The sequence below is a fragment of the Zonotrichia albicollis genome, chromosome W (genome assembly GCF_047830755.1).
Source record: "Zonotrichia albicollis isolate bZonAlb1 chromosome W, bZonAlb1.hap1, whole genome shotgun sequence".
NCBI lineage: Eukaryota > Metazoa > Chordata > Aves > Passeriformes > Passerellidae > Zonotrichia > Zonotrichia albicollis.
The window spans coordinates 25,537,598-25,553,668 of record NC_133859.1 but is presented as its reverse complement, the minus strand read 5'-3'; the positions used below and the strand labels follow the sequence as shown (position 1 = coordinate 25,553,668).

The 16,071-nt window shown below is 42.2% G+C and overlaps 1 protein-coding gene across 4 annotated transcripts in view; it reads right to left on the bottom strand.

Moving 5' to 3' along the window:
- The window catches only part of LOC141726967 (ras GTPase-activating protein 1-like), a 190,671-nt gene that overhangs the window by 28,786 nt on the left and 145,814 nt on the right, over positions 1–16,071 (bottom strand). For 2 of the 4 annotated variants that reach the window (XM_074532115.1, XM_074532118.1), the window contains exons 23-25: positions 15,847–15,924; positions 14,400–14,534; positions 7,588–7,985 (exon numbers count right to left, since the gene is read on the bottom strand). In XM_074532115.1, coding sequence (XP_074388216.1) covers positions 7,785–7,985; positions 14,400–14,534; positions 15,847–15,924 — 414 coding nt within the window. In that variant the 3' untranslated portion in view covers positions 7,588–7,784. The other 2 variants (XM_074532117.1, XM_074532116.1) reach the window with 2 other exon arrangements.

Sequence of the window (16,071 nt, the reverse complement as noted above, 5' to 3'; positions counted from 1 at the left end):
ATGATCAAAGAATCCAAAATTCCGCTGATGACACCAACCCTTAAGCCACTTGTTGATGATGCGGATTTTTCTGTTTCTTTCATCATTTTCCTCCGCCACCAAAGGGACTGAGCAGAACACTACCTGTGCTCCTGCCCTATCAATTACCTGACCCAGTACCCTGAAGTCCTTTCTAATTGCCTTGACACTCCTCTTCTCAATCTCATCACTGCCAGCCTGGAGTATCAGCAGTGGGTAATAATCAGAGGGCTGAATCAGCCCAGGAAGTCTCTCAGTGATATTTTGTACCCGGGCCCCAGGGAGACAACAGACTTCCCTGTGGGATGGGTCTGGTCAACGTATGGGGCCCTCAGTTCCCTTCAGGAGGGAATCAGCTACTACGATTACCCTTCTTTTCTTCTTGATGCTAGAGGTAGTGATCCGTCTTGCAGGTGAATCATAATTGGGGGGTTCACTGGGCAGACAATTCGCTCCTAAATCATCTAGTTGTATCTCTAGATCCAGGATCTCATACCTATTCTGAAGTGGTACTTGGCTGGATGATGGGGAGGGGGAGGTCTTTTTATTATTACCTCCTCGAATGGGGACCCGTTTCCACTCCTCTTCATCCACCAGGTGCCCTTCTGTTGCCTGAGAGCGGGAGGCATTTAAGTCCTCAGTCTCTTGATCAGAAGCCTCCCTTAAAGATGGTAGGGCTGAACTCCACCAGTCTATTTCCCTTTCACTTTCCCTAATACTCCTTAACCTTTCAACTTCCTCCCTAAGCTCAGCCACCAGTGAAAGGAGAATTTACTTATTCCTTTTAGGAAAGGGGGGGAATGAAGCAGAGTGGAAATTTTCCAGAGTAGAAATCCATTTTGATTTAGGTGAAACATACATCTTTGAATTAAGTCTGTAGCTTGCTCTTTAGTCTGACTGCCTGTTCTCACGAAGGGCCTGTGCTTGGAGGGACTGCTTCCGCCGAAGGACAAGAGACAAGGGGGGAGAGGGAGGAGGGGAGGGCAGACAGAGCAGGGCAACCTGACCCAGGAGTTCTTTCTGATAAAGAAGAATTAGCGGCAAGTGTCACACGAAATCCGTGGAATGAATATGTATGAATCTATTGTGAAATTACATGCATATATATTTGAGAGGGAGATAAAAGGGGATCTGGACTTCCCAGAGGTAAACATGTCATTTTAGGGGAATGATTCCCACATGCGTCCAGCGCTGTAATAAACATACTGGCTTTAGAACTTTCACAAAAGTTACAGAGTTTGTTTGCTACCGCAAATCATCCCCCCAACATAATTTCTCATTATTCTTGTTATGATTAAACAATAATTATATCCAATTACCAAACAATCATCTCATTTAACAATCATATAATTTATCATAGTCATTAAATGATTATACAGGTACACCCTAACATTTTCCCAGGGCCTACCAGGCCTATCCTTCCTTTCTAACGCCCCTGAATATTCCATGATTTTAGAAACATTTTATCTCTATACTATCAAAGTGAGCACACCCTGGAGAAGCAAACAAAATGTAGCAGAAATTCTGTAGCTGTAGCAAGAGCTGTGGGGGTTGGGCAGATGTGGGGTATCAAGTTAAAGTGTAACAGGAAGCCCTAATTAGTGGCAGAAAACAGGAGGGCTAGGCAGGGAATCACTCCCATGGATAGCTTACCAGCAATGACTGGTCCCAGGGTAGGGCTGCACAGAGGTAGTGGCCTTGGCGGGGGACAGCAGGCTCCTAGCGCGGCATGCACTGGCTTTGGGCTACCAAGCAAGCCAGCAAGCCCAGTCACACTGCCAAAGGAAAAGAAAAAAAACCAGGCAAAACCCACAAGGCAACAGTATCTCCAGTCAGAGGCACCACGCTGCATGGTTGTTGGGAGAGTAGCTAAGAATTGGAAAAGTACAAGGCTGTGGCTAATTCCAAGTCCTGCACCTGCAAGATAGCGTGTTCTTGGGCCTAGCTGTAGTATAATGACAAATAGTGAAAGAGACATGAGAAAAGAGAGATGGAAACCCTAAGGAATGGGGAAGAGCTGATGTTGTGGTGTGGCCAATAGACGGTGTAAATTACAGAATATTCATGAGCTTATTACTTGCTGTATAAGTGTCTGATGCTCTCTTCAATAAACAAAGCTTGCTGATCTCATATTGAGAGTCCCAAGTTTTCCCTGCACCCGACAAATGGCTCATCCCCGACAAATGGCTCATTCTGCAACACATGGTCACTGAGCTGATCGTCCCACCGGAGGCTTTCACCCCCCCAACCCTCACAGGATCCCAAGCTGGCTCTCACCCATCACGATACTCCTGGAGCTGGGAAGGGCCGGGGGAAATGACCAATTCGGGACACAAAAAAAAGAAAAAAAACAAACAAAAAAATGGTTATGGGATAAAATCCACACCCAAGACAGCTGCTTACCAGGGTTTGTTGTTGCAAGCGGGCCCCTAGCCGAGTAATAATTAGCATAGACGCCATGATTCACAGAAGGCTGATCAAGAATTCTTTATTAAGAAACCCATTGCTCTTTTATAGACAGTTACGATACAGGTGGACCTAATTGGTCCTCCAGTCCAAACACCATCACCATTGGCTAAATAAGAAACCACCCTTTGGTAAACAAATCTCCATAACACATTCCACATGTTCACAATACCAGGTGCAGCAAGTTAAGAATTGTTTTGCATTCTTTTCTCTGATCTTCTCACAGCCTTTCCCAGGATGATGCCTGGGAAAGTTGTGTTTCTCTCTGTGGCCAGAGAGCTGCTGCTACAAGGGTTGACCCACAAGTAAGAACTGTGGTGGGTTGATCTTGGCTGGCTGCTAGGTGCCTACCAAACAGCTCACTTACTCCCCTCTCCTCAGCAGGACAGGGGAAGAAAAGATGAAAAAGCTCATGGGTTGAGATAGGGACAGGAAGGTCACTAACCAATTACCATCATGGGCAAAACAGACTCAGCTTGGGAAATATGACTTTAAATATTGCCAGTAAAAAAAAAAAAGAACTAAAACCCAAAAATAAAACCACCTTTCCCCCACCCTCCCCCTTCTTTCCAGGCACAGCTTCACTCTTGCCTCTTCTACCTCCTTGTCATGGTTTAAGCATAGATGGAAATTAAGCCCCACACAGGCCCTGTCCTCCCCTCACTCCCTCAAGAGAGATAAAAAGCAGATTCCGAGTTGAGATATAAACAATTTACTGGAAACAGCAACGAGATAAGAAAATGAACAGTAACAGCTACAATACTAATAACAACAGTGTATGAAAGGGTGATTACATGCAAAAATGCTCACTGAGTCTGACCCAATGCGGCATGACTGCAACCAGAGCCATCCCACTGCTCCATCTGCCACTTGTTCTGCTGGAAAAAGGAACAAAATGGAAATGACCCCCTCCCCCCTCCCCTTTTTCAGAAGTGAGTCCCTTACTTCCACCTCACAACAATGATGTGAATGGTATAGAATAACAACCTAGACACAGCCACATAGCTCTAGGCTCTGCACCCTCTTGGCTGCTACCTCACTGGGGAATAGGCTGGGGAGTGAGTAAGAAGTTTGGAGTGGACACTGTAAAGAAATAAAGAAAACTAGTAGCTTAGTGTAACTTACTTAGCATTAGTAACTAGATGTGCTGAAGACTCAGGCTGTGAGCTGTGAATTTACACCAAGATACACTGAACTTTTACCTACTTAAGTAAAAGGAGGCCCCAGAGCCAGTTTGAGCCAGAAGATAAGGAAGCAAGGAAGGCAACTACCCCTGTCAGCATAAGATGCAGCCTTAGAGGTAAGAGAAGAAATGGGTTCACCTAGAGACAATGAAGAGACCCAATGAAGAACAAGACTACCCCATACCATAATATTACTATTGAACTGAACTGTCACGTGAGGGGTGGGAAACTTGCGTTGTAAGGGTATAATTGCCCAAGGATTTCTTTGTTCAAGGTCCCTCTCCTGAGGCACCCAGCTCAAGCTGTATCTCATCACTGTACCAAATAACCTAATTTGCTAGATTCTGCCTGAGACTCTGCTTGATGAACCCTAGGCTAAAGCCAAAAGGGAAAATGTCCGTGTGAGTGTGTGTGTCTGGAGTCAGCACAGGGTACCCATTGGTTCAGTGGAGCCATTCATCATGAACGGACTGTAAAGTCCTAGTGGTTGAAGTCTCAGGTGGTATGAATATAACTCCTTGATTGAGTGTGAGATGAGGCCAATTTCCCTAACAGACACAGATAGGACAGCTGACCTGAACTGGCCAAAGGGATATTCCATTCCATTCCATTCCATTCCATTCCATTCCATTCCATTCCATTCCATTCCATTCCATTCCATTCCATTCCATTCCATTCCATACAATGTCATGCTCAGCAATAGAATTCGAGGGAAAGGATGAGGGCTTCCTTTTTTTGGGGGGGGAGAGGGAGGTAGCTGTTGTTCAGAGACTGGCTGAACATCAGTCTACTTCTGGAAGGTGATGAGTAATTACCTTTGCATCACTTGTTCTGGTTTTCTTTTCTTCATCTTTCTCAAATCCTGAGTTCTCTTGCTTTTGCTCCTCCTATTTTCTCCGTTCCTTCTTTTTTTGTGGGGGTGGGAGTGGGGTGGCATCTGAGCAAATAGCTGTGTGGTGCCTAAGCTGCTGGTGAGGGGTAAACTACGGCATTATTTTCACACACTGTTTTAGGAAATATGTAATGATGTCAATTTTTAAACATATATAGTGTACTGGTTTTGCACGGTCTAGTTTTTGCTAGCAGGGGGGCTATAGAGAGATGGGTCCTGTGAGAAGCTGCTGGAAGCTTCCACCATGTCCAGCAGAGCCAGTCCCTGATGGCTCTAAAGATGGACATGCTGCTGGACAAAACTGGGACAATTAGAGAGGTTGGTAATGCCTCTGTGATGACATATTTAGGAAGAAAATCAAAACAAAGTACACACAGTTTTTCTTCAAGTCAGAGAAGAGGAGGAGGTAAGAACAGGTGAAGGAAAACAACATGGCAACACCAAGGTCAGTGACGAAGGAGGGGTAGGAGGTGCTCCAGGTGCTGGAGCCGAGATTCCTCTGCAGGCCGTGGTGAAGACCATGGTGAAGCAGGTTGTCCCCTTGCAGCGCATGGGGATCCACGGGGGATGCAGAGATCTACCCGCAGCCTGTGGGGGAGGCATCCATGCCAGAGCAGGTGAATGCCTGGAGGAGGCTGTGCTCCAGTGGAAGACCCAGTGGAGAGAGGGGGCCCTTGCTTCCAGGCTGGAGCAGCCTGTCCTTGGAGGACTGCACCCCGGGCAAAGAGAGACCCATGTTGCAGCAGTTCTGGGAGGACTGTTTGCCCGTGGGGGGAATTCATATTGCAGCAGGTGCAGTAGGACTGCTGGTTGTGAGAGTGGACCCATGCCAGAGAAGTTCACAGAGGACTGTCTCCCATAGGAGGGACCCCATGGCCTCACAGGGGAAGGACTCCTCTCCCAGAGCAGCAGAAGAAAATCTCGGTGATGAACTACCCAAAACCTGCATGCCCTGTCTCCCTGTGCTGTTGGTGGGAAGGAGGGAGGGTCTGGGGAGGAAACCTTGTTTTAAGGGTTTATTTTACTTCTCATTATCCTCCTCTGATTCTGTTAGTAATAAATTCACTTTGCAACCTTAAGTTGAGCCTGTTTTGCCCTTGATTTTTTTTCTCCCAGTCCTTATCTCACTCATGAACCATTTGTAAATTTTTTTTCCCCTTCTCCACTGCCCATCTATAGCAGAGGATGGTGAGCGAGCGATTCTTATGGGTGCCTTGGGTTGGGCCAATGTCAAACCACAACATATACCTAAATGCAACTTTACCTACAGTCAGTTTTATCAATGCATTTTATATGCAGTAGATAAATAGCTAACCATATCTGCTATCCAAATTTCATTTTTACAGTGTTCTATTACTTGAACACAAAGTTAGTTTCTATCGAGAATCTATTGGCAGCTTGATTATTTTAAAACTTATTTTTCAAGTTCAAAAATAACATTCATGGAAGCCTTACATTACACACGAGCCCAATCAATATATGTTATAAAACGGTGTAATGGATGCATGCATGTCTGATAGAGTGATAATAAATTTAATAAATTCTTATTGTTCACTTTTGTAAGCATTTTAAAAAAGCATTGTGATTTGCTTGAATGGATACACAATCCTTGATGGAAGAATTATTTAGACTGAATCTGTGGCACATTAAGAATAAAGCTGACAAGATCTGTTCTGCATATTGTTTTGACATGATTCCAGCAAGAGAAACAGCATGGTATAAAAAGTATATAGGAAAGATTGTTCTTACCATAACCGTCAAAATCTGGAAATTGTAAATACATGTTTAAGTGGTTGAAAAAGTCAAAATCATAATAATTGTAACCACTCAGAAATAACAGTAAGAAATGTTATGCAGTTACATGTAGCTGTCAAAACAATGCATATCTTTCCTTGTCAGTTGGTAATTCTTTTCCAACAAGACAGAAAAGCTTTGGCATTTGCAGGTTGTCCTGGTTTAGGGCAAATTTGGGAGAAATCCTGCAAAGGGGTTCCTCTAGAAAGCAAATTCATGTGGTCTCTCCCCCAAATGGATCAGGAAAAGTTTTCCTTGGAGATAAGTGGAAAAAACTGTTTATTTGACAAGCAAAGCATTCACCAGCACAAAAAAAAAAAAAAAAAGAATAATATTAAACAATAAAGCCTCTTGCCGCTCCAAAGAGATGACAAACTCAGGAAATCCCCTTCATGGGCTGTAGCTCGGCTCACTCAGTCTGTTATCAGTCCCTCCAGCGCTGGAAATGCTGTAGTCCAGGCCAAGCCCCAGGGGACCACAGGTGTGAGCTGGCGGTGCTCTTCTGGGTGTTCAGTCCAGAGCAGGTTTAAACAGTTCCAAGAAAAAGAAACACTGGAGCCTAGGGAACTTCTCTGCCTCAGCTAGCTAAAAACTAACTAAAAAGCAAAAGAGAGCTCTGTCCTGGTGTCTGTCCGTCTGTAGACAACACAGTCCAGGAGCAGGAATGTGGAGGAGTGAGTGCAGTTTCTGAAAACAAACTGCATGCTTCTTCTCTCCCCCTCCCCGTTCCCTCTCAGAACCAGTCTTAAAGGTGCAAAACTTATTTCTGGGATAAACAGACCAATGGGGATACAAGCATCATAAAGTCATCCCAGGACACAGGTGTTCAAAATAATTTTCAAAGTTACTACAGTCACAGCATTTTCTTTGCAAAAGGTAAACTGTACACCAAGGCTCAGAGGCTGTAAAAACTGGTTCCAAGTGGAAAAAAGTGCAAATATCCTGCACAGATAGCTTAAAGAGCTGCTGGTTGAATCATTTGCTAACAGAATCTTTGTTTTCTTTTTTGCATAGTTCACACATCACTGGGAATGTCACAGGGTGTGCGATTTTTGGCAAGAGCAAAAAAAGTGATACCTGTGTAAGTTGCCATGTTAGACATGCTGGATCCATGCAGAATTCAGGTAGAAGGCTGCTACCTGATGTTATTAGACAATGAATATTGATGTTGTTTTTGTTGAAGCAGTTCTGTAATAGCCAACAGCTTCTTAAGAACATGCTGCAGAAAAAAATACAAAAAGAAAACACAAACAACAAAAAACCCCAGTACAACCCTACATTAGCAAGTAGAAAAAAACAACACCCGTCTTGCTTGAGAAGCATCTTCAACATTAACCTACCAGACTTAGAATTAGGTAGTTTAAAATATATTTAAATCCACAGCCCCCACACTCCCTCTCCCCAGCTCCAGTTTCACAGTCACTAAGACATTATTTCAAAAGGCAACTGTAAAACAGCAATATGCAATTTATCTGCAGCCATGGAAACCCATTAAGTCTTGCGAACTTAACCTGAGAGTTTGAAAATGAAACAGTTCTATCTGTTAAAAACAATCTGTAAACCAAAAATCTACTCTCAGGTATTTTTCCAATGTGAAAGTGCAGAACTGGGCCAAGAACATGAAAAAAATTCTGGTGGAAAAAAAAAAAAAAAGTTGATAATACAATTCACTACTGCACAAGCAGAAGCACCCTCTAACTTTCTGAAAACCTGGTCATTAAACTTGAACAAATGCAACTGAACATACAAAACAGGCTGAGAAATAGTATTGCTAATGCACTGTCAGGAGTTCAATAACTTTTTCATTATAGTAGAACTGTGTTCAGCTACAACAGGTTGATGATACACATTAGGGCACTTATAGGTGAAAAAAAAAAAAGATTCAAGAGGTTTTTTTTATGGAAACCCATGAGGAGAAATTACTCCTCTGAAGTAGAAATTTAAGTGTATTGAGAAAACAGTGTCACATTTATGACCCTTAAGTGCTACAGATGCAGGCCTTGTGAAAGAAATTCCCTCCCTTATCTGTAAGCAATACATATTGAATACTGAAAACTTCTATTATCCTGACTTGCCAGTGTAGCCATCATCTTTGCTTTGTCAAGACTAGAAGTAGCTGTGAATTATGAACTTGAACATGATTGATTTTTTTTCCTCTCATATGCCCCTGAAGAAGCAAATTTTAGTAGTTATTAAACTAGATTAGTTTCTAATTGCTATAATGTAGTGTTATCTCATTTTAAATTCCTTGATCTTTCTTCTGCCAAAGCTAATTGAATACAAATATATTTTCACCATTCGTAACATTGCCCTAAGTGTTCCCAGTAATATCCTTATACAAAAAAAACATTACTGCCAAAAAATACATTATTTGAGTAACATCTGCTGAGATGAAATATAGATTTATCATCTATTTGGGTTTAAATTAAGGCCTTGAAAGAGTCAGGATATAGGAAGCTCAGACTTCAAACCATGACAATAATAAGAAATCTGATTACAACAAGTAATTTTGAAGCAATTAAATTAAGAACTATTTTTAAAACTGCCTCTTCAACATGAGTCATTAAATAGTTTGAGCTGATACTGATTAAATGTAAGGAAGACCATCTCTAAACCAAAAGGCTTTCCATAGTACAACTGCCGCTGTCCCCAAATCATTAGCATTAAAAAGGGAACAGAAATTATCTCCTGCACAGCACAGTATACTAGTCAAGCATACCAAAACATGATACTGTGCAATAAGTAGGATTGGCAACTTGAAGTTCATCATAATTAGTAGACCATAGGCAAGCATATTACTTTTTGAGACAATGCATGAAGTCATGCAGATTTTTTTCCTCTTAAAAATAAGTTTTCATAAAAGCTGTACACAAATATTTGGAACAGAACATTCATTTATAGCATTTACTAGAGAAGTTTGCCATGATTGTTTACAAACATAATAAATCAGGAAGCAGAAGTGAAGTAGTGCTAGAAAGCTAAGGAAAGTAAATTTAGATGTTTAGTTCTCAATTAGATGAGCTAGATCCTAAATCTAGAGACTGCCAGGAGACAGTAATTTCTTCAGTTTAGGCTTCTTTTCTCTAGAAACTAAAAACTTCACCTGGAAACTAAAGAAAAAAACCTCACAAAAACCAAAAGAACAAAACCAAAATAAAACCAAACAAATAAAAAACCCCACAACCTCCTCCCAAAAAAAAAAACCCCAAAACCAACCCCAAACTAATGAATGATCTCCTTTCTTGGTGGCTGAGCTTAGGGAGGAAGTTGAAAGACTAAGGAGTATTAGGGAAACTGAAAGGGAAATAGATTGGTGGAGTTCTGCCCTTCCATTCTTGAGGGAGGCCCACCAGGAGTCAGACGACTCCCATTCCTCTCATTGTCAGGCAATAGGAGGACACCTGGTGGATGAAGGGGAGTGGAAATGGGTTATTACCTCAGGGAGGTAATAAAAACTCCTCCTGACCCCCATCACATACCCAGGTGCCACTTCAGAATAGGTATGAGGCCCTGGATCTAGAGGGGCAGCCAGATGACATAGAAGAAAATGATCTGCCCAGTAAGCCTTCCAATTACACTTTGTCTGTCAAACGGATTACTACCTCTAGCATTAAAAAGAAAAGAAGGGTAGTCATAGTGGGTGACTCCCTTCTGATGAGAACAGAGGGCCCCATATATTGACCGGACCCATCCCACAGGGAGGTCTGCTGCCTCCCTGGGGCCAGGGTATGGGATATTACCAAGAGACTCCCTGGGCTGATTCAGCCCTCTGGTTATTACCCACTGCTGATACTCCAGACTGGCAGTGATGAGATTGAAAAGAAGAACACCAGGGCAATTAAAAGGGACTTAAGGCCACTGGGTCAAGTGGTTGATAGGGCAGGAGCACAGGTATTCTGCTCAGTCCCTTTGGTGGCAGAGAAAAACAATGAAAAGAATAGGAGAACCCACATTATCAACAAGTGGCTCAAGGGTTGGTGTCATAGGCAGAATTTTGATCATGGGGCCACTTTTATGGCACCTGGTCTGCTGAAACTGGATGGCCGCCATCTCTCTGTTAAGGACAGAGGGATTTTAGTTCATGAACTGGCAGAACTCATTGAGAGGGCTTTAAACTAGATTTGAAGGGGGAAGGGGATGCAGCTGGGCTGTCTAGAAGTAGGCCCAAAGGTGGTAACCTGAGTTAGCGGTGAAATCAGTAGCCCAGCTGAGGTGCATGTATACTAATGCATGCAGCATGGGTAACAAACAAGAAGAGCTGGAAGCCATGGCACAACAGCAAAGCTATGAGGTAATCGCCATCACGGAAATGTGGCGGGATGATTCACATATCTGGAGCACTGCACTGGATGGCTACAAGCTCTTCAGGAGAGATAGGAAAGGGAGAAGAGGTGGAGGGGTGGCCCTTTATATTAGGGAGGCTTTTGATGCCATGGGTAATGAAACTAGGGATGATGAAGTTGAATGTCTATGGGTAAGAATTAAGGGGAAGGCCAACAAGGCTGACATCCTAGATGGAGTGTGTTATCATCCACCCAACCAGGAAGAAGAGGTGGACAACTTATTCTATAAGCAGCTGGAGAATGTTTCAGGTTCACCAGCCTGTGTTCTTGTAGGTGACTTTAACCTATCAGACATCTGCTGGGAACTTAATACAGCAGACAAGAGGCAGTCCAGGAAGTTCTTAGAGTGTGTGGAGGACAACTTTTTGTCACAGCTGGTGAGTGAGCCCACCAGGGGAGGAACTATACTAGACCTGTTGTTCACAAATAGAGATGGGCTGGTGGGAGATGTGGTGGTTGGAGGCCACTTGGGGCACAGTGATCATGAAATTATAGAGTTCTTGATATTTGGTGAAATCAGGAGGAACATCAATAAGACTTTTATATTGGACTTCTAGAGAGAAGACTTTGGCCTATTTAGGAGACTTATTCAGAGAGTTCCTTGGGAAGCAGACCTTAAAAACAAAGGGGTCCAGGAAAGGTGGGCATGCTTCAAAAGAGAGATCTTGAGGGCACAGGAACAGACTGTCCCTCTGTGCCAAAAGATGAGTCAACGAGGCAAACGTCCAGCCTGGATGGGCAATGAGGTTTTGAAGGAACTTAGGAATCAAAAGAGGATGTATCATCTTTGGAAGGAGGGTCAGGTCTCTAAGGAAGTATTTAAAAGGGTTGCTAGGGCATGTAGGAAAAAAATTAAGGAGGCCAAAGCTCAGTTCTAACTTAATTTGGCAACCTCTGTAAAGGATAATAAAAAATGGTTTTACAAATATATTAATGGCAAAAGGAAGAGTAAGACCAACTTTTGTTCTTTACTGAACATAGGAGGGGACTTAGTAACTGCAGATGAGGATAAGGCGGAAGTGCTTAATGCCTTCTTTGCCTCAGTCTTTAGTGGGAAGATGCTTGTCCTCAGGACAACTGTCCTCCTAGGTTGGTAGATGTTGTCAGGGAGCAGAATGGTCCCCCTGTTGTAGCAATGTATATGAACAACTTAGGCCTCAGTGTGCACAGCCATACCATCTGTAACTGTTCTTATCAGAATTTTCTCAGGGCACTGTGGAATTCATCAAAGTTACTAAGACATAAATTGTGCTAAAATAAGAACAAAGAAGCTGAGAAACCGCATACTAGGATCACAAGAACTAGATAACAGAGGACTGTGAAACACCTGCATGGTAACCAATCACGGACATTGAGAAATGGAGGCAGAGAACGAGGGAACAAGACAAAAGCACTAATCGAGAAGTGCGATCTTAGTAGTTTGTAGAATCTATAAAAGTGTGTGTAATGTAAACAATAAATGGCTTCTGCTTGATCATATTGGTCAGTTGTTCAGGAGTCCTGGCTTTCCTGCAATACCCTGTTATCCAGGAGGAGGTAGTCAGAGAACTGCTGAGCCACTTGGATGTTTATAAATCTACGGGACCAGATGGGATCCATCCAAGGGTGATGGCAGATGGGAGAATGTATTTTCATGGGGGCAGTGGCATTGTGCCAGTGTCAAACCATGACAGGTGGGAAGGAGTATCCTGGTAATTATAGGCCAGTTAGCCTGACTTCAGTGCCTGGTTAGGTAATGGAACAGTTTATATTGAGTGCCATCATGCAGCACTTAGAGGGTGGCCAGGTTATCAGACCCAGCCAGCATGGGTTTAGGAGGGGTAGGTTGTGTTTGACCAACCTGGTCTCTTTTTATGACCCGGTGACCTGCCTGGTGGATGCAGCAAAGGCTGTGGATGTTGTCTATTTGGACTTCTGCCAGGCCTTTAACACTGTCTCAAACAGCACACTCCTGGAAAAGCCATCAGCCCACAGCTTGAACAGGAGCATTCTTTGCTGGGTTAAAAACTGGCTGGATGGCCAGGCCCTGAGAGTGGTGGTGAACAGTGCTGCACCCAGCTGGTGGCCAGTCACCAGTGGTGTCCCTAAGGGGTCTGTGATGGGGCCAGTTCTGTTTAATATTTTTATTGATGACATGGATGTGGGTATTGAGTCTTTCATTAGTAAATTTGCAGATGACACTAAGCTGGGGGCGTGTGTCAAGCTGCTGGAAGGTTGGAGGGCTCTGCAGAGAGACCTGGAATGGTTGGATGGATGGGCAGAGTCCAATAAGATGACATTTAATAAGTCCAAGTGCTGAGTCCTGCATTTTGGCCACAGTAATCTTCTGCAACACTATAGGCTGGGGACAGTGTGTCTCGACAGTGCTCAGGTGGAAAGGGACCTGGGGGTACTGGCCAACAGCCAACTGAACATGATCCAGCAGTGTGCCCTGGTGGCCAAGAAGGCCAATGGCATCCTGGCCTGTATCAGGAACAGTGTGGCCAGCAGGACTAGGGAAGTAATTCTTCCCCTGTACTTGGAACTGGTGAGGCCGCACCTTGAGTACTGTGTCCAGTTCTGGCCCCCTTGGTTTAGGAAGGCTGTTGAGACACTTGAGCACGTCCAGATGAGGGCAACAAGGCTGGTGAGGGGCTTGGAACACAAGCCCTATGAGGAATGACTGAGGGAGCTGGGGTTGTTAAGCCTGGAGAAAAGGAGACTCATAGGTTACCTTTGTCACAGTTGCAGCTGGTCTGTAGCTGCAAAGATAAATTTGGCCATAACAGACCCCCAAACTCAACCAGCCTAGAAGTAAGCAAGTCCCTGGGTAAGTAAAGATAGGATGGATTTGAACTCAAGCAGAGAACCCCAGCCAATCCCATTCAACCCTGAATGCAGACACATCTCTAGCCAGAGAGCTGGGCAGTGCTGAAATCCCAACCAATCAGTTGTCTAAGGCTGGGAATTTTGAACCCCCTCTCTAAGGGGGTGGCCATAATAAATATTTGTTGTTTGTCTCATGATCATCAGAGAGTTCTGTCTTTTCTGTCTCCAACCAATGACCCAACGTAATAGACCTTATTACTCTCTACAACTTCCTGAAAGGTGCTTGTAGTCAGGTGGGGGTTAGTCTCTTTATCCAGGCAGCAACTGACAGAACAAGAGGACACAGTCTCAAGCTGCGCCAAGGGAAATTTAGGTTGAATATTAGGAAAAAGTTTTTTACAGAAAGAATGGTAAAGTACTGGAATTGTCTTCCCAGGGAGGTGGTGGAATCACCATCCCTAGATGTGTTTAAAAAACGACTGCATGTGGCACTTGGTGCCATGGTTTAGTTGACGTGTAGGGGCATGGGTTGGACTTGATGATCTTTAAGGTCTCTTCTAACCTAGCGATTCTGTGAAAAAAACAAACCACTAAAACAAACAACACAAACCCCCCAAAACCCCAAAAGAGAAAAAACAAAACAAAATACCAAAAACCTAATAAAAAAATCCCCAACCCACTGCTTTAAATCATCTGTGGATTTGTTGTAGAAATACTTAGTTCATATTTTTGAGGTTCTTTACCTTTACAGCTAGCAACCTAGTGGTGAAATGTACATATTTATCACTCATACTGCTGAAGAGAAAAAATTACAAAGGAACCACGATGTTAAACAATAACTTTAGTTACACATGCTATCTCTATGTGTGATTTTTGTTAATAATTAAAGTTTACCTGCATTACACCTCGCTCATTGCTAAGTGTCCGAAGTTCATCTGAATGAGCCACACACATCTCATGCAAGGCTGCCAGATAACGAGATAAGTCAGTTCTAGAGTAATCTGTAGTGTCTGGAAGCTCAGGAACATTCTTTAACAAAAAATATGAGAACAGATTTAGAAGGGTGAGTAGTCAGGCATAAAAGAAATTAAATTACAGTTCCCCACACCCGCCAACAGTTCTTTTGATACTGCGAGCAAGTACCATGTTTTTCTTCACAATTAAGTCTTCCGTCCATGTTATCTAATAAAAATAATTTATTTCCTTCTCTCCACAACCATCTGTTTTATGAAGACAATTAAATTATGGTTACACATTTCACATAGAGATCACTGAATATACAGCAATTCCTATTCCTAATAGGAGAGTTTGATGCTGCTATGCTGTCTTTGAGCTGTCTAGAAAGATACTGAGAAAAAGAGATTCATATCATATCTTCCCCCCAAATGAGGGGGATCCATCCATAAGATGTTTTTTGCTTTATTTGTTTTTTTTAAAATTTAAATCAGGCAATAACAATAGCAAAAATGGACACCAAAAAATCTTCAAACTATCAAGTAATACTAATAAAATAATATAATTAAACCAGGAGATGAATCAGTTATTTTAAAACCCAACAATTTTCCAAGTCCTCATGCATAATTTACCATTTAAAGAAAAACAAGTGTATCATAATATGCAGAAGTTGTCATTTAACCATAAAAAGGTGACATATAGCAATCTATCTGAATGACACACTTCAAAACAGTAAATCTTATAGATTATCAAAATGGTCTGAGATGTTTTCTAGGTCACTTTTAAGGGAATAATTCAGGAATAATAAAATAGGCATATTTCTTTCATCTTTTTTCAACAAATTATTGGTTTAAACATAAACATATATACATACATGAGCTCCTAACTCATTATAACTATTATACACAAAATGGTTTCAAAATGAACTGAAACTATTATTTTCTTTTAAACTACAATATCCAGAATTCATGCACTGAGACATTTTGTTATGTGTAACTAAAATAGAACACAATATTTTTAAAAACTTCAATTTTTTCAATGTCAGGTCAAAATCATATGAGAAATTAAGCATAAGATTTTATTTATTTTAAAATATTTTTTAGAAGGTTGGTATTTTTGTCTGAAAGCCCTAATCCTTGGGGAGAAGCTCAAATAGATCTCATGTCTACAACAGTACTTTCTAACTGGACATTTGATTGGTTTTAATTCTGTGCGACAGGTCAGCAATCTGCAGTTCCTAAACATGCACAAGAAAAATATTTCAGTAACAATCATTCAAAATTGCGAGGAAGCTGATGCATTTTTGAACTAGTTAACAAGGACTATAAAGAATTTTAACTCACAATGTTGCTATACAACTTGAAATTTCTCTTTTTAATCCACTTACCCCAAGTTCATCTAAAAACATGATCATGCGATGTTTGTTGCTCTTGATAAATGGATTTACCCCCTCCATATATGGCTCCTGGTAATTTTTAAAAGTATTTATTAGAACAAATTGATACTGATTTATCAGTCATACCTGAACATATTGCAATCAGAGACAAATGACATTGCAAAACAAATGTGTCATCTTTTTCAAGTGAATTTATGATTACTGGTGTACAACCAA